A 26637-nucleotide genomic window follows, 5' to 3' on the forward strand; every position below is an offset into this window, starting at 1 on the left:
TCCAAGCACTGAACCCTGAGGGTGACTCCAGCTTTTACATGGCCTACAGGAGAAAGCAAATTTCTATACTTGACTTGTTGTGTTCTGATACGTAAGTAACTTTCAATCCATTTTAGCATATCACCATTAATTCCATACATTTTAAGTTTATAAATTAAGCCTTTATGCCAGACTCGATCAAATGCCTTGGATAAATCACAAAACACCATACAACAGAATTTACCTTCATCAATACTCACAATAGAATGGTATATTTCTAACAGCTGATACACTGTAGAATGGCCAAGTAAAAACCTGATTGATATTTTAAAAAAAAAGAGATTATGTTAATGTAGGTAATTGTACACATATTCGAAAGTAATTATTAAGAATAGGTTGCCAAATATCATCTGCAGTACCATTGTACTTGAAAAGAAAATTAAATCATAATTAACGCGATCAAAGGCCTTTTCCTGATCTAAAGAAATAAAAGCCACAGGGACTTGTTTTTGTTCACAATAATCTATGATGTTCCTCATTAGATGTTAGATGCCCTGGCACGGCGCAAGTTTGATCAGTATGTACAATGTATTCTAAAACCTTTTAAACTCTGTTTGTAATAACCTTAGAAATTAATTTATAATCATAATTAAATAAATAAATGGGTCTATAATTTTTAACATTTTCTGAATCTTTACAGATTAAAGTAATGTAAGAAAGTTTTTGCGATTCTGACAAATGCCCTTCAAATGTGCTTCAAGCTACATTTGCTATTATAAATAAAGGATCTAAAAGTATGTCACTAAATTCAGAATAAAATTCCTTTGTGAGGCCATCTGATCCAGGTGATTTGTTATTTTCCATATTGCATAACGCTGTAAACAAGTCTTCTTTTGTTATCTGACCTTCACAGTTGTTCGAATTGTCGTTTTATGTAACTTTGGTAACATACTTTTGATGAACTCGTCTTCTAAACACTGAACAATACCTTCGTCCGTGTATACTAGTAATTTAGAATAGAAATCTTTAAAAGCAGCCAAAATGTCTCAGGAATTTGTATATTCTGGGGAAGATTTAGTAAAAAATTTTATAATAGTTTTTTTTTCTTGGCTCTTGTAATTTCTTGCTGAAAAAAGAATTTAGAACTATCAAACTTTCAGTTTTTGACCGAATTTTTGAGCCTGTATAATTTTAAGCTGAAATTCTCTATTTTGAATTTTAATTTCCTTTACTCTATCAATAAACGGGCCAGGATTTTTTACTTTCGAAGTATTGTAAACTATAGTATGCCTTTTCCATTTGTTGCAAAATATCACGTCTTACATTCATTGGCTATCTTTTACCAATAATGAATAGTAAAATTATTAATTTGTTCTTTTAAATGGTCCCTTAATTCTAAACATCAATCTAAACCATTAATTAATTCTATCCAAAATTTGGTACATTGTTTAACAAAGTTTTATCTTGCAACAAAGAATTGTTAAATTTCCAATATCCTTTACCATAAGTAATATTCTCAGACAATTTTGTTTCTAAAAATACAACATCATGGTCACTATGACCAAAGGGAATTTTTTTAACACAAACAATATTTTTAACTAATGTTTTAGACATATACTAGTAATGCCTGTCTAATCGACACGCTACATAAGAGGAACTCCAAGTAGTTTTAATAATATCAGGGTATAAATATCTGAAACAGTCAATAAGATGAAAGTCTGAGATTTCACTTTTTAAAATTACACTACCACATATACATGTATCAGCTAGTGGGTTACCTCCAATTTAGTTTAATTTGGTATTTAAGATACAGTTGAAATCCCCACCTACTATTATATGCTTATTACATGTAAGTATAGGATATAAATCTTCAAAAAATGTAATTCATTCTGAGTCATTGTTAGGCGCATATAAATTAATTATTCTATATTGTATATCATCCTAAACTATATCAACACAAACCAATCTACCCTCCATATCTAAGTGACTGACTTTACTGACTTTAATATCCTGATTTATTACAATTATACATGTACCTCCTCCTTTAATTTTATTGTTGGCAAAATTAAAATAACATTTTTCTGTATCAAACATTGAATTTATATTTAAGAGCCATTCTCTGTAATGACTTTAACTTTTATATAGGAGCTGTGGCACGCATAGTCTCAGAATTTCTCCAAACTCTCTATGATAAAAGTCTTTGACACCGTAAATTCAAATCAGGTAAAAATTGGTTGCTACGTGTCATGGTTACCATAGCAACATGTCCTAAATTTTGAAAAATGGCATTTTTCAACATGTTCAGAGTCCCACAGTTAACGTTTGCAGCAAAGTAAACAAGTGGCAATGACTGTTTCTGAAAGTTTAAGGCCTGATGTTTTAAATGCATGATAAATATGTTTGGTAAATCAACTATTACATACGTTACTATGGAAACAAATTATTCAAAAGTAATAATTTTGTTCATTTAATTTTATAAAGTCATACACTTAAGAATAAAAACAATTATAGGTTGAAATGCATGCAAATAATAGACAAGAGATCCTTGAAACATATACCAAGGACGAAATATGATATTTCTTATAGGTTGGCAATGGTTGCCATGGTTTTAATACCACAAAGGGATTTTAAATTTACTCTCTTAGTATTTTAATCTTATCCTATCTTTTTACAAAGCATATTTCTATATAACTGATGATCAATTTTTTAAGGCGTTGGTGTGACCCTAATTTTCACATTTCAAAAAATTCAAATTTGTTTCTTTAAATAGAGCGTTGCTATGGAAATAAGCCGAAAAAATATGCATAAAAATCTGAAAAATATTCTGTTTCCTTGGATACGTACCCTTGTATGTAGATTCCCAAAACTTTTTTGATTGATATATATGAACAACTAACCTGACTTTCAATTTTGACTACCACCCAATCTCTAACTGGATGCAAAAAGCTGGCACATAGGATTTCATATTGATATAAAATTAACAAAATCGAACATTTTCCCTTCTTGGTAACCATAGCAACAGTGTTGTATTTTTCAACAAGCTTTATCAATATATGATATTCAACTTTAGTTCTACCAGATAAGTATTATTCAAGGTGAGTCAAATCATATGTTCCTTGATTAAAAGGTAAGTAAATTCCTAAAGCAATTAAAAAAATATCACTTTAACAACTGGTACGTTGTTTCCATGGTTACACTGCAAAGTAACAATTAATCCCAATTTTTCTTATGTTGTCGGTGTTGCAAGGTCCTAAGGATGTATATGTGCCAGTCATGAATTTTATTGTTTTTCCTCAAAATAGTAACATTAACCCAATCTTAGCAATGAATTTTGCATGGTTACACTGTGTTACCATGGCAACCATGAAAGTTATTTTTAGAATAATATTGCCAATACCTAATTACTTAAGGTCAAATATTTTTATCGCTTTTCTTCAATTGTTGATCGAGTTAGATCATGTAACATCTACCTTTATTGAATATTGAGCGTTTTTCAGCATTTTTCAGCATCTAAAATGTATTCCAAATGTACCCATGGTTACCACTTACTTAGAGATAAATTCTAAATAGTTTCTTTATAGCATAAGTTGCAACAAGGTGTCATGTTTTTGTGAGAATAGTTTGTTTGTTTTTCTTAGTCTTTATTGAGGCTTAATAAAGATTCAAAGTGGCTGAAAATCTCAATTTTTTCAACTTTTTTGGCTGTTACCATGGCAACCAAGACACATAGCAACGAAATTTTATTTGATATATGTTTCTAGTGTTAAGTTGTAATAATGGGCAAAGTTTCATCAAAATCTGTGACCATGTGTGGCAAAGAAGTTTAAGTGGTTACAGAGAATCGCTATTAAAACGTTATTTAAATTGGAAAAGTGGGTTTCTTGTATTAATTTTATAGACAGTTTGTGCTCAGCGCACAATGAGAATAATTCATGCTTCGACGGGGCATTTAAAAGGCTTTGCATTTATTGTAGCAATTTTAAGACGAACACGCTTCGTAAAAGGAATATGTCCGCCATATTCGATTATTCACTCGCTATATCTGAGGGCCCCTATATAAAGCCGTTCACATAGTCACCTGTCAGTGTAATCAGTCGTCACCGGTGTAGACGGACGCATGCTACACAGCACTAGGTAGCGACAAAAATAACTGTGTACTTCTTCTAATGCAGAAGAGTAAGATACCGAAGAAACTTACGACAGTTGCACAAGTCAGTGCAGTGTTGCAAACAAACACAAATACCGCTAACTGCAATAAAATGTAAACAAAGGTAATGTAAGATAACTAGTACGAACACGTGTCGCCATTCCACGCCGGTACCCGTGACAAAGCAGTCAGGTGTAACGAATGCGAAGATGCTGACATCATAGATTAGTATAATCGAACATGGCGTATGCCTATTTAGTTGTGTTCAGCTTTAAGAGTCATGATGAAGAAAAGGTTTAAATGTAAGGACGGTTTGTGACAGTATATAGACAATAGGCTTTTGATACAATGAGTGGTTATTCACGTGAAAAAAAACGTGAAATGCATGAATAAGAAAAAAGGGGAATTTGACAAATACAAAATTCTGCATTAAAATTTCTATTTTACAACTACACTCAAACACTTCAAAATGTAAATGGCATAAATACGTTACAATAGTACCTATAAATAATTGTAAATAAAGGAAATGTATGAAATTAATAATATTAAACAAATAACCAAGGGAATATCTCCTTAAATAATCAAAGAAAGTCCAGGGATGGTATAGGTCGGTTTGCGGGGGATAGCACTTTATTATGTCCTTATATCATATAAAACAAATAATCTTACACTCTATTGGCCGACTCAGATCAGATGAGAGGGGGCTGTGAGGGGGGGGGGGGCTCATCTGAGAAGGCTGCTACCTTCCTCTTCTTCCCGGTAACCAGGGTGTAATCACCGTCCGCCTCTTCTGTCATCTCGGTATCACCCCAATCGGTAGGAGTCACCTCAGTGTCCCCCTGAACGAGACTTGGGTCCCGTTCAAAAGTTCTTCCACCAGTGAGTCATCCCCCGAGTCCCCCTCCAAGGAGAGACTCCCGTGGTCCTCCTGTACTGCTTGTGAGGGGTCAACCGTTGTTGACCCCTCCTCGGGAACAACCGCTTTCCCCTATCTGACTGGCGGAGTCTGAGGGTTCCTCCTGGGGCTTGCTAACAGCCCCTTCATCTTGGGGACATTGTTGTTCTCCTTCAACAGGTTTACCGACAACCTGCAATTCCCCCACGATCTTCTGGGCCTTGCCAACAGGCCAAGGCTGTCTGGGCTTCCCAACAGCCCCCTTTGTCTGCTCAGGTTTGCTAACAACCTGAGACTGGACCGTCGTAGCATAGCTTCGCATGACCACAATTAAAGCGCTCGTGAGATCGACCCTGAACAACCTACAAGCATTTATGCCCATACATTGATGTAAGATATGGGAGGTGTTCCTGGTCTCCCTCCTGCATGGTGAAGATGACACTTCGCATTCCTGTAAGGAGGTTGCCGTCCTTCAGAAATTCTAGCTTACACTGTACCAACTTCTTCGTACTTCTCCAAAACTTTTGTGACATCTTCGTTCGACACCCGGAGAGCCCTTATCCTGCCACACGCCTCCAGCCGTACCTTCAGCTAACGTAACATCCTTCTTCGAGACTCGCTGCATCAGCTTCTAATATAACGCTAAAGGAAAAATCTTGAAAAGACGTGGAGACTTTTGAATAACCAACAGAAGGCGGAAACATGAACTTCTGTAACCTTATACCTATATTTTTCATAGTTTTTTTTAAATCGTTATTATATTTGACCTTAACATTTGCATTCACTTTTTTAAAACTCTAACAAATTGAAAAGGTTCTACAGTAACTAGTGTCTTGTTTCGAACAATTTTAAAACTACAGTAATGCATCATGTACCAAATGAAGAATTTTTATTATTATTACATTTTTTCTCCTAGTAAAAAATATTTAAAAGAAAGATAACTCTTGTTGATGGCTTCATCTTTTTACAGGCACAAGTAATTTTCAATATGATATTCTGACTCTAAAAAGCAGCGCAGTTCGGTGTTAGTCAAAGTCATGAAAATCTACCAGAATCTCTGATAAATTGTTCTACTTTTGGAAAAATATTTTGGTTTAAATCAGCATTTTGTGATTCGTCTCTCCTCATCAGAAGGTCAGATACTCAATTATATTTTAACTGGGTAAAATTTAAAAAAAGGTTTATGAAAGATTTCTCCCTGATATGATGATATTTGAACAATTTTGAACATGAACAAATAATATTTCCTCTAAAGAGGTCAAAATTCAAAATTGTTGTGTATTAGTTTAGTGTGTTTGATATCTAGTCTGTACTCATGAAAAAATAAGGAGGATAAGGAGGGGAGGGGTTAAGTTTGTTTTCTGTATAACGTTTTTAAAACTACTAAATGATGTACATTGTACTGTATGAGGAATAAAAGATTTCTTAAATAATTCGAGCCTACATTCAGGAATAGTGTAGTCCTCCCGATTGCAAGTATAATACTTTGAATCTAAACTCCCTGTTGAAGTGAAAAAATGTTGTTTTTCTTTTCTTTATTTTTTAGATAGTCGGATACTAAATTGTGATGTACTTTACATAAAGTATTTAGTTGTCTGTATGGGGTTTCACTTGGTTTTTGGGGCATCCAGATGTGATTTTATCAGATATTAATTTGGCAAATGAAAGTGAAATTTGATTCAGGTGGCTTAATGAGCTTCTTGTATTTTAAATGAGCTATTATAAATCTGAACTGTGTAACTTTTACTGACAGATCTATCAACCCCCTCTTTTTCCGAATTCTTCTTAGATATCAAGAAGGAAAAAATCCTACATTTTGTTCACCTGTTTCATAAACTTTTTCCCCCTTTTCTTTGATGAAAAAAAGTTTTACCAGGAAGCGGGAAATTTTTATGTAGATTGGTTTTCTGTACCCTACATATTTACTAGGTATATATGATATAGTTTTATACAATTTTTTAGGGTACATGTATGTTGATATCTATCCTTATAGACATTTAAAAGGTTAATGTTCAACCGGATTTATTTTATTATTTTTCAGAGAAGGGATCGGTCAAGCAATAACACTTAGTTCTTTGTTTGCTGACACAGCTGATTAAAAATTTTCTGTGTCGGTATAGACCACTAACAACAAAGTACATTGACAGGAATACATTTCTATACAAACAAAGAAAAAACTTCCCTGACTAAGACTGAAATTTTGTTTGAAAACTTTCATTCTATCAGCATGTTGAGCCTCATTTCAAAAGTACATGTAATCAACGAATAAACTAATTTTTTTGCCATTTTATTTCTACTTGTATTTATACATCTGTATATATTGAGGGTAATCGTGTTCAAAAACCTAGACTTGTAATTTAAGTTTGTAAATCCAAACTTTCATAGTCAACATGTGTAAGTAGGTAATTCCAACATCCTACCATGTAGTTCCTAACATACAACTGTGTTGCCTTTGAGTTTATACTATGAATGTGTGTATTTTGCTTGTTGTAAATTTTGTTTTTCGGTAAATATATTGCCGCTCTCTGAATAAAACATAAAGACAATTCACAAGTTTACAAATGTAAAGTCTACAACTTTGTCGAATTTTGATAATGAGAAACTATGGAGGGGCATCAGTGTCAAAATTCTTTTTAAATGTTTTTATTTTTTATTTTTATTTTAACTTCTTGTTTTCCAAATTGAATATTTTTATTTCTTATTTTTTATTTTAATTCTAACTTTTTTTGTTTATATTTTTCAATTTAAATTCTAGTTCTTAATTTTATTTTGACAATTCATAGTATAAACTCAAAGGCAACACAATTATATGTATGTTCAAAACTACATGCTAGGATGTCGGAATTACCTACTTACACTGATACGATTGGATAGTCTGGATTTTTGAACACGATTATCGGATTTACAAACTTACAAGGCTGGATTTTTGAACACGATTACCCTCCATATCTGTAGAGTGCATACATTTATTAACACTTACAGAATAAATGTTATGGACTAAACTGTGATAACTCTATCACCATGGAACGTGATGTCTGAATTCAAAAAAAATTTTATGGCTTGGCCTAAATCTTTTTACGAAGAATCACGTGTTTCTGTGTTAAGTGTTTAAATCAAATAAATACCATCCTAATATGATAAACCGAGACAGTACCAGAGAGAAGGACGTTATATTTGGTACGTGTACGTACAATCACAACATGCAGCTATCGATTTTCTTTCCTGTCCTTGGTATACAGTTTGTGGTTTGTCTTTCTCGTCGTTTGAAGGTGGATCCTGTAAAATTTAAAGGTAAAAATCTTAATGCAGGCTCCTTTTTACAAAATATGCATTAAAGCCGCTGTAAGGCTCAGATGAAATATTTGTTTGCTACTACGGCCCGAACAAAGTATTTTATTGCAAAGCCCGAGGAGAACACTTTTTTTTCTTATATTGTGTTGTGTAGTTTAAAATGATACTTATCGAATATACTTTATGGATTTTAAAATCACACAGGTATTGCCTTTTAGATATACCCAAAGATCTAGCTAGTACGAAGTGAGTCGCAAACAGGAAGCCACATTTTTAAGCCCAATACTCAATAATAAATAACATACATCTTACTCGTAGGCCTGTGAGTTATTATTTTTTTTTTTACAGTGTTAAGATATCGACGGACAAAAAATGACTTCATTTTTAGGCCCTATAATGTGACATAAATTTATACAGGATATTTTTTATTGAAATATTTGAGGAATGTTTTTGCTGGTATTTAAACTTCAACAGGAAACTTGCAAGATTTTGTGCTTAAGAAGAATATTAAGCTTGTATATATTATATATACACCTATTTACTGGCTATGAGGACAATAGTAAGTTTATCGTTCCCCAAGTCAGCAACTATTTCCCGAGGCGCAGCCGAGGGAAATAGTTGCTGTCGAGGGGGACGATAAACTTGCTATAGTCCGAATAATCAGTAAATAGGTGTATTATTATACCGAAGCAGTCTTTACTCGTGTTACGTCACAATCTGGATAAAACCAGAAGAGTTCCGAGATGAAAAGTGAGGGAAACAGAATGCTGCCGGTGAATAGTTTAATGACTATTTCACCATGGGCAAATAGCACAAAAACTATTCCACGGTAGGGGCTGTTAGGAAAAAATAGCATGTTTATTCGTCATATTTTTATATAGAAAAAATTCACAGAGGTATAATAAACATGTATATGTGCTCTTGTTGTATATGTAAATAAATTAAACCTAAACATAAAATACTTTCATCTCTCAATGCCATGTTGTGAAGACTTGAGAGTTGAAATAGAGCATGTTGTGGTATTAAAACAAATTACTGTATTCAAGTGTTGCTTTCTTTGATATTTGTACTTTTATCATATATATAGCGGTCACTTTTATCTGTCTGCATTATTGAGGAATAAGGGCGAGACCCCTTTACTCTAGCTGCAGAACTGTAGCTGAAAAAAGACAAACGGAGGCAGTTCAAGTTTTTCAGACCAGTCATGAGCTACAGATCTGAAGCTACATCTACCTCTCCCCGAAAAGTTTACAAAATCAAATAAAATTTATCTATTTAATTGATAAGACAATGTATGTTTTATTTACTTGATTATTGTGTAATATTAGATTTACCCAGAAAAAGCACACTCGGTTTCGCCCCCTGGACCCGCATTAAGAGCAAGTTACGTCCTTTGAGTTTACAATAAAAAGGAATACAACCTTAGAATTTTTGTTCTCAATAAGAAAAAAAGACACTTTTTAGCTCGAAGAAAAGAGGGGGTCATCAGAACTCGCCCTCAGGACTAAGACACCTCCCCGACCATCTTACTCAGGCTTCTAGATGTAAGCAAGGGGAGATCTGATAAAGTGATACTGTGTCTTTCTTTAGACTGTAGCCATGTACGAGCTCTGGGTCATCTGAAGAACAGCACATACACATTATGGATGAATGACACAACACCCTTCAAGGTATCAATATTAAGCAATTTAAAATCAATAAACTAAAAACTTTGTGCCTATGTTTCAATTTAAAGACTCATCATACCTCTGTTTACTGATCTAAAAAAAAAGAAGCTTATAACGCTTGTAATTTTTTTCAAAAGAAATTTAGATTAAATTGTGCACAATATAAGCATAGCCTTCGGGACAAAATTTGACAGAAATTACCTTTTTAAAATTTAATAATTCTATAAAGGATTTTGTCATTTATCCAAGCTAGAGTTATCTTTCTTATCAGAGGGTAAATAACCTTAAAATGAACACAAAAGTATACATGTACATGAAATACTATTCTCCTACCGTTATATATGTAGGTACGCTGTGAACATGGAACCTCTAACTCCTTCACCGTGATTCTTCGGAGGATGTATGGAACAGAAAATTTCTACCGTGGTTTCCATGACTATCAGTACGGGTTTGGTCATCCCCAGGGAGATTACTGGGCGGGGCTAAACCAAATCTACTACTTGACCAGTGCAGCTGGTAAGCCGAAGTCAATGTACTCTTAGATATATTACTGCAAAAGGAATGCGTTTTCAGATACTCTGTTACATGTATATATGCCTCATCACAACAATAAGTCAAAATTAGACAATAACATGAACCGTACATTTTGTTGGTTTTCCTAATTTATTTCTGTAAACGTTTATTTGCACATGTTCGCGCATAAACATGTAGCATCGACAAACTGCATTTTAGTTTTTAACGCTTTATATTTCGATTCTTGTAAAATATATATGAAGGGTTATTTTGTAACTATCAGAATTAACTACCAATAATTAATTAAGTGCAAACAAATGCTACAAGGTTTATGTTATGTTATAATGTGTTATCAACATAAAAGGAACATTCCACAAAAATATTAAAGTGTATAGTTGTCTTTTGTTGAAAATCCTTTATGACTGCTTTTAGCTCACACGAACCGAAGGTTCAAGATTACACGTCGTGGTCGTCAGATTGCCTGTCCGTCAGTTAATTTTTCACATTTTCGACCAAACTTTGGAAAAGGGGATTCAAGGGTCACACCCTTAAAGCTGACGTAAATATAGAAATGGCAGAAATAGGGTGGGTTTCTTTAAGTGAGAGCCTCGTGACAAGTTTTTGTTTTTGTTTTTGTTTTTTTTTCCAAAGAATGGCCTCGGGTAGAGTAGGGGTACAATGGTGGATCAAAGTTTTACATTAAAAAATATAAAAAAAAAAAATCTTTAAAAATCTTCTCAACAAGCATCAAGCACCATCAGTGGTGCATATTCAAATTATTCAAATCTTTGACATGGGGGTAGAATGGGGCCATAATAGGGGATCATAATTTTACATGATTCTATATAGGGAAAATTCTTTAAATACCTCTAAGATTCTCCTGTCCAGAATAGCATGCTAATGATTTGTCTTATATTAATATGCAAGTACGAGGGGTTATCAAAAAGTTCGTGGACTGATGCGTTAAAATTAATACTATGTAGTCTGTGCTTACAAAATCTATAAGAAACAAAGAACAACTTAAGTTTAAGAAATGTTGAAAATTTTAGCTTGATACGTTGATAATTTTCCAAATTATTCTAAAATAAAAAAAGACATTATATGATCACCCGGCGCTGTCGCCGTTTAGTTTCATGACGTCAGACAACGTCATTGTCTCTCAATGTCGGCTCTCTCTACTTCATACTCTTATCTTGATGAGATTACCTGGAGTTAAGTAAGGACTTAAGCCCGTCTTGTTTATATGATTTAATAATGTCATGAACAGCTGCTTTCAATGCATATAATATTGTAAATGGATCTATACAAAGGGAAAGATCCTCACTTGATTATGCCAGAATACTTAGCTTGTTGGAGTTCAATTTCTGTCACACATGATCAACGTCACTTTTCGAGGTGACTGACTTTTGACGCCCTGACTACAAATCGACATTAACTGTGCATCTTTCATCTCTCTGAATCTTTTTGGGCATTTAAAGACAAGTACTCTGGATGCATTTTATTTCTCTGTAGCCCGTTGTAATATTCTTTAGGTCTATACCAGTTTTTCCAGGTGCGAAACTTTATAGAATGCTGGAAAAAGAAACCCCTCCCCCTTTTTGACGTACGTCATTTTCAAGCCTTTATTTTTTGGACACTTCATATAAAATTTACAATAGAATTTCATAGAACGTACAGAATGGGATAAAAATTGCAAATTTTACAGAACAATTTTGTCCTACCACATGTCTGAAATAACGGTATATTTTGATGACAAGTGCTCATATCAAAAGAGTTTTTCTCAGTTACACTCAGTTAGAAAACGTCATATTTGAGGTTGCGCCGCCTTTGCTTACAAAAGCATTAAAAATTTATTTAAAAAATAAAACTTATGATTTATGATTTATTCTATAGATTATGCTAACATGTTTTAAAATCCATTGATGTACCTAAAGCGGTTTTAATTTTATGGCGCTAGTCTACGAACTTTTAGATAACCCCTCGCATTCCAAGGTAGTTCATATTCAAATCGTGGTCCCCGGGGATAGCTATAGAGTAGGACCACAATAATGGATCAGGGTTTCACATAGGAATATATAGGAAATAACTTTTAAAAGCAAGACCACACTAAATTATATAGATATACAAACATTCCTAAGTTGTGTGGATTTATTTTTTTTTCAATTATGGACCGTATTGGCCCCTGGGTTTAGGAAGGGCTACCGTTGGGGGTCAAAATTTACATAATACATGTATAAAGGAAACTAATTATTGAAAAATCTTCTATATATATAGAACAGCAAGGTCCTGTTAGTCATACATGTATTAAGAGTAAAGCACGTTGTGTGGATTCAAGATCGATTTCATCATAACCACTTTGAAATTAATTGGGGTTACAACAAGAAACAAAAGTAAAGAATGGAAAATACTAGTATCTTTTAAAAATCTTTTGAAGAGGAACAACAGGACCAACGTGATTCAGGTGAGCGTTGTGGCCCATGGGCCTCTTGTTATAAAAGGGACTCTTTTTATTGACAGTTTAGCAATCCAATAACTCGTAAGTAAAGTTTTGTTTTATTTTTTTTTTCAAGGTAACAACATCCTAACTATCAACATGCAGGACTGGTACGGTAACAATAGGAATGTTCGCTACAATCACTTCCGGGTCAATGCTGCGCCATATTTCCAGCTTTCCATCGGGTCTTTTCAAGGTCAAGTTCCAGATGACCTTTCATTTAACAATGGCATGTATTTTGCCACCTACGACAAACCCGATGCACATAGTTGCGCTGTCCATCAGAAAGGGGGATGGTGGTACAATTACTGTACCTTCGCCCTACCAACGGGGGTATACTACCACGGGGGACCCTACACGCCTTCTGGTGGATATTACGACGGTATTTACTGGAAAGATTGGCAAGGATACGGATATTCTCTGAAATATTTAGCCATGACTGTTTCAAATTCATAAGGTGAACGTAAAGGCGATGTATAATACTGCAGATTTTGCGTGCATAAAAGTACAATAACTGATGTAGATATTGTAAAGATGTCAACGAAATGCTAACAGAAGAAAACTTATGAAAACTTTTTGTTTGTTTGTTTTTTAGATTGTAGGAATTGTGAAGAATTTATCAAACTACGAATGTAAATTACGAACTTCTGAACCTCGAGTGGGAAATAAAAGTCACCATTTGGATAATTTTATGAAGTTATTGAACAATTTTATAGTGTTTGTAAACGTACTAACAAAAATTATTTTCAGTAAATTGGGTGTGAAGAGGAGGGAACATAGATTCTTATTGTCATTCGTTTATTGTAGTGTACATGTATACCAATAACAAACTCTAGAAAATGTCATATTTGAGGTTGCGGAAAGTTAATTAAGAATATAACTAGTAACACTAATCTAAAAATAATTATTAAGTACATGTACTAGCGATGTTGATTAACCCTCTCATTATGGTGGTCATCAAATACTAGTAATTACATCTACATGTAACTACATGTACTTGCCATTTGCATTTATTAGCATAATAATGAGAGTGTTATTGAATTTATATCAGTGTATTTTTGCACGAATATAAGATTTTCAATTACATAATTATGTTAATGCATTTTGAAACCGAATGAGTATCGTTATCCATGAATATAAATTCAAAAATTTGGGTTTTTAAAATTTTTTTTAGACAGGTCTGTTGTATCTCTATGTTTAGTTTATCAGTTGAGGCATATTTTTATGCTATAGTATGCGTGCATTAGCATAGATCATAAGGGCTTTGCAACTAGAAGTTGGTGTATGGGTACACTATAGTAATAAATTTGTCCGTCTGTCTGTCTTTCCGATCAACACTTTTTGTGACGCGACAACTGATTAGTAATCCCTAGTCCTGATTAAATTAGAATATCACTAAATGACTGCACCTATAGTCCTGATTAGAATATCACTAAATGGCTGCACCTAGTCCTGATTAAAATATCACTAAATGGCGTCACAAAGTCTTAATCAGAATATCACTAAATGGGTTGCACCTACATGTAGTCCCGATTTGAATATCAATAAATTGCTGCCCTTAGTCCTAATTAGAGTACCACTAAATTTGTTGTACACCTAATCCTGATTAGAATATCACTAAACGGCTGCACCTAGTCCTGATTAGAATATCACTAAAATGGTTACACCTAATCCTGATTAGAATATCACTAAACGGCTGCACCTAGTCCTAATTAGGACATTACTTAATAGCTGTATCTAGTCCTGATTAGATTATCACTAAATGGGATGCACCTTTTCTTGATCAGAATTTCACTAAATAGCTGTATCTAGTCCTGATTTGAATATCGCGAAATAAATTACATACTCTGATGAGAATATCATAAATGGGTTGTACCCTGCCCTGATTAAATACCGGTATCTCTAAATGGATTTTTCATGAATACGTAATTAAAAAGAAACATATCTTTTTAAAGTTATAAATGAAATGCCTAGCAAAATTTTTTTTTTCAAAAGGTCTGACAATATAGCTCCCATATTACAGATAATAACACATGTATTTATCTTTTGTACCCAGTGGTATAATGAATTAATGTTTAATTTTCTCCCTGAAATTTAATATTGATCACCTATTTTGTGAAAAAATTGTTTTTCCTTTCGTAATCATGAATAGGAGTATGCATAATTATATGCAATAAGACTTGGAAGGAAATTATTCGAGTTTGAGGCGGCAAAGCTCTGGAACTCTCTACTAAAAGAAGTTAGATTCTTCTCTTACAGTCACTTCCAAATTTTAATTTCAACATACATGTAGTGTTAAATTAAATTACTGCAGTATGAGCTCCTGCAATCTCCAGACTTTCCTGCCTCAATCTTAACTACTCTCCCCCCCCCCTCTCTCTCTCTTGTTGATGTTCAGTTGATCTTCACTAAATAATTGATTTCTCACCCTTAGTTTATTTCTCTGTCAGATCTATTCTTGATGACATGTTGTAAATTGATACAATATATTTGTATGTATTTTATTTTTTCTCTTTTATGTACATTATGTATGTTTTATGTGTTTTTATAATAAATTTAATGCTTAATATCATATTTGCTAGTCGGTTTAATAGCTTTTAAGCTAATGTTTCTGTTATGTGTATTGTAGCCAATCTCAAAATAAAAAATAATTTAATATTACTGTATGCAGTTCAAACATGCAGAGTACCTACATTTACCCGGTAAGTATGCCACTGTAACCAAATGCCCCAATCGACTTTTCATTCCAAGTATAGACCCCCTAAAATGACAGTTGTTTCTTCATTTACTTATCTTTGCTTGATATATTTTATTAAGAACAACGCACGAATACTTTCTGTATTTCCGATAAAAATCCCATCTACTTCATTCATTATATAATTAATCGTGCAAGCAAAGCATTCAAACTATGTATCGCCCCGCTGTGAGTCAAAAGTCAGGTCAACCGCATTCATAATTTGTATTGCATACTACGGGTGTTTTTTCTTTCTGTTGGTTGGTAATTTCGAAACAGTTATAACCAGGAAACAGAGTGATAAAGACCATATTGTAAAGATGTTAACTTCCTTTATTTTTTTATTAACAGTAGTAATAGACGATTATCAATTTTTTTTTTTTTTTACTAGGATAAAACATTTGCTTTTTCCTAAACAAATTGCTTTAAAAATGCGCCATGGAACAGTCAGGATGAAAATATTTTACGTGAAATATTTCCTGTGTTAAAGAAATCCAAACGTGACACAAAAATGACATAATTTTGTCGAAGGTCCCTCTGATGATTGGTTGATTGGTTTTTATGTTAATTAAGGGATTGAAACAAAATGCCACCCTCACATAAACTTTCTCAACACAAATCAGTTGAGATCTATATTTCGGCTAACAAGGTTTGTACCTTTTACTCTCTACATTAATATGATCAATTATTATGGTGACGAATGGGCTATTATTTTTTTCTGTTATTTCAGTAACTTTTCAGCATGCAGAGAAGAGTTTTGCTATGTATCTTTCTTGTCCAATTTGGAATGTGCCTCTCTCTTGGCAATGCTGCAGCCGTGAAGTTCAAAGGTATTATATTTAAAGTTAGAATATGACAGATTTTTTTTTTTAAATATAATTTTTATCAGTTAAATTTTGTTTAAACAAATTGTTAAACTGTTGTTAAATTGTTGAACTGTAACTGTGTGCTTGCTAGAGGTACGAACTTTCATAAACTTTCTAAATAGTAGAAAGAGATTGGTGCGGTCATGATAATTATTCAAAAAATAATTCGTATAATTATATATGTGTACATATAAATCAATGAACAGTTGAGTATCTGAAATCCGGACGCCAATAATCTGGACACTCCACCTTCAATTTGTATGGAACAAAATTAACAATTCTATATTTACCAATCATAAAATTTATACTTCTCAATAATGCCCAACGCCCCACAATTGTCGTTTACTAATTATTGAATTATTAGAAATTCAAAAAATGAGTACACGACAAGTGTCGTGTACTCATTATTTGAATTTCTAATAATTCAGTAATTAGTGAACGACACAATAAATGAAGGCGACAAGATAACCGAACTCAAATGTATATCCAAAACCTTGGAATTCATTTGTCCACAGTTTTCCTATTGATGATACATAGTTGACAGAACGGATATCCCCGATCTCTTAGCGGCTGTTTTATTTTACTCATATCATTGCAATTAAACATGTATATAATATTTAATTATTTTATTTCTTTTTCGAATATTTTGTTTTGTACCAGATTGTAACCATGTACGTGCAGCGGGGTTTGTTAAAAACCAGACATACACCGTGTGGATGAATGATACAACTTCTTTCAGGGTACTAATTCACTGTAGGAAAGCCGATGACCGTAATATAGTTTACGGTCATCAAAACATGTCGGCCGAGCTGATCGGTAAGAATTTTTCATTCAAGATATCAAATATTTGTTAGCATATCTTTGTAAATTCCGCTGAAAATTGAATGTACGCTAATGAAAACTTGCTATTGGTTATTGTAGCTTACTTGAACTTAAGAAAATAAAGCTGTAGTACGACCTCAAAGTTTTTGAGAATGATGACCGTAACAAAATATTAAGATGACCGTAATCGAGGTTTATTCCGTGAAGTGGGATGACCGTAAATTTATGATGACCGTAATATCAAACAGATTTGCGTCCAAATAAAGATTTGAAGTGTACACGTGCCAAACGTTTTTACGATCGGCAACGATTCTGTGTGCGATCATACAACTAAGAAAATATGATAAACATGCGATCGTGCAATTTGAAATTCATTAAATACCCTTAACAGTTTAATGAAATATAGTAAGAGATTACCGATTTACATGGGCTGAAAGTCTGTAGAAACAGAACAGGACACCGAACATTTTATTTTTAAGAAGGGGGGGGGGGATTTGACAGATTTTCTAATCTTCTGCTTGGATAATGTCCACATTTTAAGACAGCAAAATCAAAAATCCAGAACTCTTGCTTTTAATTGTCTATTGGCACTCGATTAAAATAAATCAGATACTAACAAAAAGTATTGTAAGGACCGAATTTTAGGATTATAGACAAACAGGTTTTATTGTCTATGGAATGGCTGTTCAATCACAGGAGTTGGCATACCTATAAATTTTACCGAAATTTTCAGTAAACAAAAAAAAAAAAAAAAAAAAAAAAAAAAAAAAAAAAAAACCACTTTACTACAAAAATAACAATTACAGGAGTTGGGATACCTATCAATTAAACTAAAATTACAAGTGTTATCATTATAGTATTTTTTATTTACCGAAAATTGTTATTATTATAGTATTTATATTTTTTTATTTATGGGATACGGAAAATTTTGGGGAAATGATAGGTACCTGTCCTTTATGACATATTTTATTGCTTTCTTACAAAAGTCGTCATGTTACAAATTTTACTTCAGAAATAAAATATGTCAGATAGGACATATGCCAACTCCTGTGGTTCAATAAATGATAGCTTACTCTATTAAACTCAATTCAATTCAAATCTGTTTTGCCTCTGAGTTGTACAACTCATCGGAATATCACAAAATGTGACCGGGGGGGGGGGGGTGTAGTGAGGCTGCTTCCTTCCACTTTTTTTTTTAAACATAACCTTTAACTGTAACAATTGAAATGTTCATTGAAAGGTTGGTTCCCCCCCCCCCTTTTTTTTTTGCAGTATAGTCAAATCGTGATACTCGGGTTCTTTGTGAATAAAATTTGATTGTGAAAGAAGTTGAAACCACCCCTCCCTTCCAACACACACACATTCAATATAGGATTTTTCGAGTTTGGACAATTTTCCTTTTTAAATTTGCTTGTCAAATTTTCTAAGGTAATTTGACATTCCCCCCCCCCCCCCTTAAAAAACGATACTACGTGCCTGAAAATGAATTCTATTCTGTTGAAATATATTATATGACATATTATAACTGCTATAACTTTGAGGTAAAATTTTGCGAGCCCCCCAGTTCATTTCCGTAGTATCTCCTTGATTAACATAGTTAAGTTTAATGTCTGATATTTATGTAGGTCAGTTTTAATGGTTAAAAACGATATATCACAATGACTGACTGCCTTATTTGAATGTAATAATATATTATACATCGAAATAACACTTCCTAAACAGAATTTACTCTGATTTGTGTGTGTGTGTGGGGGGGGGGGGGGGGTCATGCGTTTAATTTACGATCGATATTTCCCAGTTATACCATTGCTTAATAAACGATACATGTTGACGATCGCCTCGCAGTTGTAAAAATTTCCAATTAAAAGTTGTTTTGATGCTAATGTATACAGTTTTAATTTTAAATGTTTAGTTTATACCTCTAAGAATTACCTTCAATGTTGATAGATGATAACAATCTAAACTATCTCAAAGCATGGAAATTTGATGTTTGGAGCATTGTCGATTTGATCCGTAACATTTGCACAGAAATTATTTTACAAATTTACTCTAGATGAATCCTAAACTGTAGATATTTGCCCAAATCAAATCTTTTCTAGTATTATTCACGGCTGGTTACAAAACTGCTTTAACTTATTCCCTACAATACTTTCTTTCTCAATAATTTTATCAGTGTTGCCGATCGCATCAGAGTTGTTAACAGGGGTGTTATAGAACATGTAGAATTAATGTTAAATAAGATATTAAACATCTAACATGATTTTGTACAAAGATTACGGTCATCTATATAACTGTTTTACGGTCATCATCTTCTCGCTGGAATGTGTTTGTTACGGTCATCATACTGCAAAATTTCGGAGGCCTTTTATCATTTCATTTTCTTTTGTTTGGGTAAACAACAACTACTGATGTGGAGATAATACCGATGTTCGTTTAACCATTATCTTAAATTATTCAGTTTTATTGAATAATGTTTATAATCGTCGTCGAAAATTTTCAACCGATCGTCTCAACCGACATGTTTTGATGACCGTAAACTATATTACGGTCATCGGCTTTCCTACAGTGTAATTAGTACAATTATTTTAGGGAAGACTTTTTATATAATTTAAAATAGTGATATGGCATAATGTTTCTGTTATTTCCCTTTGGTAATGATTATCAAATAAGAATGCGTTTCCTGTCCATATTATCTCAGAAATATAATCTCTTCCGGTTGGAAAAAAGAGGGGAAACAACTCTGCTTAATCTCGATTTTTTAAGATTCATTAATTTTATTTATTTCCGCATGAAAAAAAAAAATCGACAAAATGATGAAATGCATCGGTCTGAAAATTTACGGGGATTGAAATCGGAGGAACACCCACCCCGGAGCTTGCTGGATATTTCTTCACAAAATATATCTACATTACTTACATGTATTTAGCATGTATGTCAAATGAAAAAGCGGGAAAAACCTGGGGAAGGGGTGTTCCTGTCTACAAGTACCTGTGATTGAAAATAATGTAATGATAACATAGAGCTATTTTAAGATTTCAATTATAACTATTTTAATTTTCTACTATAATATTATTGCAGTATAAAATTTGATAAATAAATAGGATCTTAATTTGTTCTAAAATAGATTCGTTGCGAACATGGAGTATCAAATCTCACGCAGTGATTCTCGTGAGATTTAACGGGACAGAAAATTTCAATCGTACCTGGCAGGACTACCAGAGAGGATTCGGTAATCCTGATTTTAACCACTGGCTGGGACTCGATAAGATTCACTACTTGACCAGGACAGGTAATAAAAGGGAGCCATGATTCAAAATCAACAAAGTCTTTATTATTAGTATTAAAGAAATAGCTTGATAAGGTTGTTAATTTCATTATTTGCATTTTTTTGGTAACACAGAACTGTTGACTTGTTTACTTCAAAGATGCATTATAGAAGGAATTAGAGATATGTATAATTATGTTTATGTGACGAATTTTAGGTTGTACATATTATCAACTACTTAATAGTTATTAATTAATGTTATTTATGATTAATTCGATCAAGACAAGATGAAGTAACAATTGCTTAATTGAAACAGCTACTGTATACAGGGTTATTTTTCGCTTGTGTTTTTTCCCCTTTTACACGATTATGCAACGTTCTAAATTCGCCCAGACAAAGTTTAATGAGAAAATACAGTCTCCTTAGTGTTTGTCCCGTCTTAAATTCGACCACTTGCAACGAGAGCGAAAGGAACGAAAATTAAAGTGAGCGAAAATTTCCCATAAAATACTTCCTCCCATATAATGCACAATTTAACCCACCTTTTAGGGGAAAACCTCTAATACTTGACTTTCAAACTGTTAAAATACTTTTTTCAGGTTATAACATATTTCCTGTCTATTTATTTGATTGGTATGCCGTTTCCAAAGTCGTCCGTTATTTTCATTTCAACGTATCCAGTTCACCAAACTTTCAACTCTCCATCAGGGACTATTTGGGCCAAGTTCCAGATGACCTCTTGTACAACAATGGAATGAACTTTGCTACGTATGACAAGAACGACTACAATGATTGTGCAAAGAAGCTGAGAGCAGGATGGTGGTACAATGACTGCACGTACGCCCTACCGACAGGTGTTTACTATCCGGGAGGAGACTACAGTCCTAAAGGAGGGTTCCATGGTGGAATGTTTTGGAAGGACTGGAGGGGATATGGATATTCCCTCAAAGCCATTAGCATGTTTCTATCAACTTCTGTGTAATTGACATTATGATAATGATATAAAATTGAAGATCTCACATTTACCCCAGTAAATTATGAGTCGGCTATGAATTTTACGATACTATAATTGGTGCCTCGACCAGGATATCTACATGACAATAATTTCCCTCATATCTTCAAGAAGACTGTTTTTGTTAATTTTTATGTTATTTTTTAAAAGAATTCATACATTTAAATAATAAAAAGCCTACGCGGGGAATGTATACATGTGTATTTTTTTTCCTGCAACAGTTGCATTGTTAATTCCCATACTAAAAAAACAAAGAAAGTTTTTTATTGTATTAATATATACGTGAATTCAAAATAAATCAATATTAATCTGAATAAAAACAACAAAATCATAGTATTACAGGAACGCATGCCAATCGCAACTTCTCGGGCCTTTCCGTCTAGCGGAAAAACAACCTCGAATGTATTACGTAGACGCCATTACAACCCCCTTTTCACAAACTTCGAAATAAATATGGGAAGACCTCTTATCTGTGGATTATAGAGTTTAACTTTATTGAATGTAAAGATGTTACCTGAAATATACTATAGAACATGTACATGTAGAAGGGGCTTTTAACTCCGTCTATCCTATACTTAAATAAATAGGAAGTTGTATAAAATTTTAACATCCGGTGGTGTTTGTTTTTCCGACCTCTTACGGAAAGACCCGAGATGATGCGATTGGAACGCATGCTTCACATGCAGTACTGATAGGTATTGTTTCAATAAAATTAAATATAAGGTCAAAGTTAGTTTGAAACTTGGTTTTATCCTATTATCCTAGAAATTGAAAGAATGTCATAGTCCAAGGTCACATGATGGCCTGAAGGTCTTGCACAATTTTAAATGCTTTAAAGTTTAAATATAATCCCTATCTGTAGGTCTAGAATTCAAAATATATGGCCAACAAGATTTTTAAACATTAAAAAAAACGTATGTCGAATTAACTATGTGTTTGGTGGCAAAATGGCTGTAATGTTTTCAAAAAATCTGAGGAGACATAAAACAGTCATATTAAGTCAAAGTTCAGATCAATGTCACAAAGTCAGTAAGCCTACTACGAAAAACTAAAGCCCGTCCATTAAAATTTACTTGGTTACTGTATGCAGTTCAAACTTGCAGTAGTACGTACATAAGTATGCCACTGAAACCAAGTGCCCCGATTGACTTTTCATATTCCCATCATAGACCCCTATTTTTTTTATTTTTTTTATTTTATTTTATTTTTTTTTTGCTTGATATATTTTATCAAAAACAACGCAAGCGAGTACTTTCCATATATTACATAAAAATCCCATCCATTTCATTTCATTAAATAATTAGTCATGCGAGCAAAGCATTTAAATCACGGATGAACTGTCCCGTTGTCAGTCACAAAACAAGATGTGTTTGTGAAAGACTGATGCCCCCGTATGGCAACTTATAGCGAAGGTTAAACTTTCTCAAATGCAAATCAATTATGTTGGTACCCAAAGTAAGGTCTTATCTCGAGGAATATACACGTATCTTTGAAATATGAAGCCCTAGCAGCATCCTTTAAATAGATATGGAAAAGGTTAAAGTTTTTCAAAAGTGTGTCAAACATCAAGGTCATGGTCAAAATTAATAGTACCCAAGGAAAGGCCTTCTCACAAGAAATACACATGTGAAATATGAAAGGCCTAGCATCAACCATTCAAAAGTTACGGCCAAGGCTAAACCTTTTCAAATTCCAAGGTCAAGGTCAAAAGGTAAAGGTTATTGGTATCTAAAGTAAGGTCTTGTCACAAGGATTATATATGTGAAGTTTACTATATGTGAAGGTTAATGTTGGGTGAAATTTTGCAAAACTTGGTCAAACTCCAAGATCAAAAGGTCAAATATGATGGTACATGTACCCAAAGACAGATCTTGTCACAAGGTATATACATGTGAAATATGAAAGCCATAGATCCAACCAATAAAAAATTGTGGACAAACAGACAGACAGACGAACAGGGCAAAATTTACACTATATGCCCCCGAATCTTCGATTACGGGGGCATAATTACATTCATAATTTGTATTGTATACTACGGTTGTGTTTTGTTCAAGGAACTGTTCTTTCGTTAGATCTTTCAAAGTCATAATAGCAATACCCGCACTACTACCGGGAACCAGGGTGATAAAGACCAATAGATGTAAAGATGTTGATTTCTTTTTTTTTTTAGAAGCATTAAGAAGACTGTTACATATAACCTTTTACTTTTTTAAAGAATAAAATGTTAGCTTTTTTTCTAACCATATTGCTTGAAGTGCACAATGGAACAGTCAGGATGAAAATATTTTACATGAAATATTTCCTGTTTAAAAGAAATCCAAACGCAACACAAAATTAACATGGTTTTGTCGAAGGTCCTTCTTCTGATTGGTTGATAAGTTTTTATATTAATTGACGGATTGCAAAAAATACCACCCCCAAACTAGTAGGAAAACTATATCTTCTAAAGATTCTCAACACAGATCAATTGAGAAGATCTAATTTTCTGCTTGCAAGGTTTGTATCATTATGAAGTACATTAATATGATCAGTGATGCTGGTTAATGCACAATTATTTTTTTTAAATTTTATTATTTCAGTAACCTTGCAGCATGCAGAGAAAGGTTTTGCTGTGTATCGTTCTTGTTCAATTTGGAACGTGGCTTTCTCTTGGCAATGCTGCAGCCGTGAAGTTCAAAGGTATAATATATACAAACACAGTTGAAATATGAAAGAAGTAATTTTTTAAAATAATTTTTTAAAAATTTAATTTTGTCTAAATAAAATGTTAAAATTATTATCTGCTTTTTGGCTGTACGGATTTTGATAACTGAATTGTAGAAAGAGATACGAGGAATCATGATAATTATTTTTAAAAATCCATATATCTATACAGGTACATGTATATACATGTAGTAGTAACTGTACAGTCAAGTCTCGGAAATAAGGACACCAATAATCCAAATTCTTCATCTTGCATTCGTTTAATTGGAATACAATTTACCTTTCTATCTACCAATCATTAAAAGTGCTTTAAAATAACCCAGACGCCTCACTGATTTACCTGGACGATTTGCTCGGAAGCACCAGCGTCTGGATAAACGATCTCGACTGTATACTATAAGCCTTCGAATTCATTCGGAACTTTGCTATTGATGACAGTCAGTTGACAAAACGGATATCCCTGCATGATCTCAAAGCAGCTGTTCTTTTTTTTTTTTTTACGGATGTATTCGCAATCCAACATTTACATATGTATACAATGTTTAATTATTTTATTTCTTTTTTCGAATATTTTGTTTCGTACCAGATTGTGACCATGTACGTGCAGCGGGGTTTGTCAAAAACCAGACATACACCGTGTGGATGAATGATACAACTTCCTTCAAGGTACTAATTAGTACAGTTTTTTTAGGGAAGACTTTTCTGTTAAAATATAGTAATAAGGCATAATGTTCTTCTGTTTCCCTTTGGTAATAGTTATTTAATTACGTTTCCTGTCCAAATTATCTAAAAAAAATATATAATATAGTATTTCCGGTAGAAAGAGAGAGAGAGAAGAAAACTTTCCCTACTCTTGATTTCTTAAAAATTTATTTCCACATGAAAAAAAGGGAAAAATGAGGAAATGAAATCAGGATTGAAATTAGTGTAATGATAACACAGAGCTACATGTAATTTTAAGATTTCAACTTCAATTTTTTTGTACATGTGTTTTTATTATCATAATATAATTGTATTTAAAAATTGATAATTAGATCATTGTGAAAAATTACTCCTCAGATTCGTTGCGAACATGGAATATCAACCTCGAATGCAGTGATTATGATGAGATTAAACGGGACAGAAAATTTCAATCGTTCCTGGCGGGATTATCAGAGGGGGTTTGGCAATCCTAAATTTAACCACTGGCTGGGGCTCGATAAGATTCACTACTTAACCAGTAGAGGTAAAACGGAAGAATTATAAAAAAAAAATTATAATTCATATTCAGCCTATATGTATTTTAATATCACTGATAAAAAGAAATATGTTAAAATGATTTTCAGTAAATATGCAATACACTGTAAGATAGAATTTTTACTGGTTTACTTTAAATATACAGTAGAAAGGGAATTAGACGAACCTAGATATGCCATGATCGGTTTTAAGTCATGCATGCCATTGACTTATTAAAGAATGATACTACATATATACGTGATTTAAAACTCGTGATTGAACATTCAATCATGCCAGAGAAGCAGATATCTTATAATTTGTCCCAATACAATGTATAAGTAGGGTAAAAAACCCATCTCTTGGTTTTCAAACTTTAAAATACATTTTTTCAGGTTATAACATACTAACTGTAAACATGCTTGATTGGTATGCCGTTTTAAAGTCCGTCCGCTATTTTCATTTCAACGTATCCAGTGCACCAAACTTTCAACTCTCCATCAGGGACTATCTGGGTCAAGTTCCAGATGACCTTTTGTACAACCATGGAATGAACTTCGCTACGTATGACAAGGGAGAATTCGACTACAATGATTGTGCACAGAAGCTGAGAGCGGGGTGGTGGTACAATGACTGCACGTACGCCCTACCAACAGGTGTTTACTATCCGGGAGGGGACTACTCGCCTAAAGGGGGGTTCTATGATGGAATGTTCTGGAAGGACTGGAGGGGATACGGATACTCACTAAAAGTCATGAGGATGGTTCTTTCTACTTCCGTGTAATTGAGATAATGATATAAAAATGAAGATCTCACATTTACCCACGCAGTAAATTATGAGTTGGTTATGAATTTAGCGTTACTATAATTGGTGCCTCGACCAGGATATCTACATGAACATTTTTCCATTATATCTTTAAGAAGACTGTTTTAGTTAGAATCTTTATATCTTTTAAAGAATTTGTACACTTAAAATAAATCAATGCATAAAAAAGTAAAAAGTTTAAAAAAAAAAAAACACTTTGTACATCAAGGTA

General features: G+C 33.2%; 3 protein-coding genes across 3 annotated transcripts; all 3 read left to right on the plus strand.

Moving 5' to 3' along the window:
• Positions 1 to 8153: 8153 nt before the first annotated feature.
• Positions 8154 to 15553, plus strand: LOC133195929 (angiopoietin-related protein 1-like). The gene is made up of 4 exons (XM_061331913.1): positions 8154 to 8312; positions 9903 to 9982; positions 10327 to 10495; positions 13063 to 15553. The coding sequence occupies exons 1-4, from the start codon at positions 8156 to 8158 to the stop codon at positions 13440 to 13442; spliced, it is 786 nt and encodes a 261-aa protein (XP_061187897.1). The 5' UTR covers positions 8154 to 8155; the 3' UTR covers positions 13443 to 15553.
• Positions 15554 to 20545: 4992 nt separating this feature from the next.
• On the plus strand, positions 20546 to 21655 carry LOC133195303 (angiopoietin-related protein 1-like). The gene is made up of 2 exons (XM_061331153.1): positions 20546 to 20576; positions 21273 to 21655. The coding sequence occupies exons 1-2, from the start codon at positions 20546 to 20548 to the stop codon at positions 21653 to 21655; spliced, it is 414 nt and encodes a 137-aa protein (XP_061187137.1).
• Positions 21656 to 24276: 2621 nt separating this feature from the next.
• Positions 24277 to 26384, plus strand: LOC133195304 (angiopoietin-related protein 1-like). The gene is made up of 4 exons (XM_061331155.1): positions 24277 to 24364; positions 24975 to 25054; positions 25448 to 25613; positions 25996 to 26384. The coding sequence occupies exons 1-4, from the start codon at positions 24277 to 24279 to the stop codon at positions 26382 to 26384; spliced, it is 723 nt and encodes a 240-aa protein (XP_061187139.1).
• Positions 26385 to 26637: the final 253 nt, after the last annotated feature.

Source organism: Saccostrea echinata, unplaced genomic scaffold, assembly GCF_033153115.1.
Source record: "Saccostrea echinata isolate AGI-Se365-2 ecotype Australia unplaced genomic scaffold, CSIRO_AGI_Sech_v1 ptg000029l, whole genome shotgun sequence".
Classification (NCBI taxonomy): Eukaryota; Metazoa; Mollusca; class Bivalvia; order Ostreida; family Ostreidae; genus Saccostrea; species Saccostrea echinata.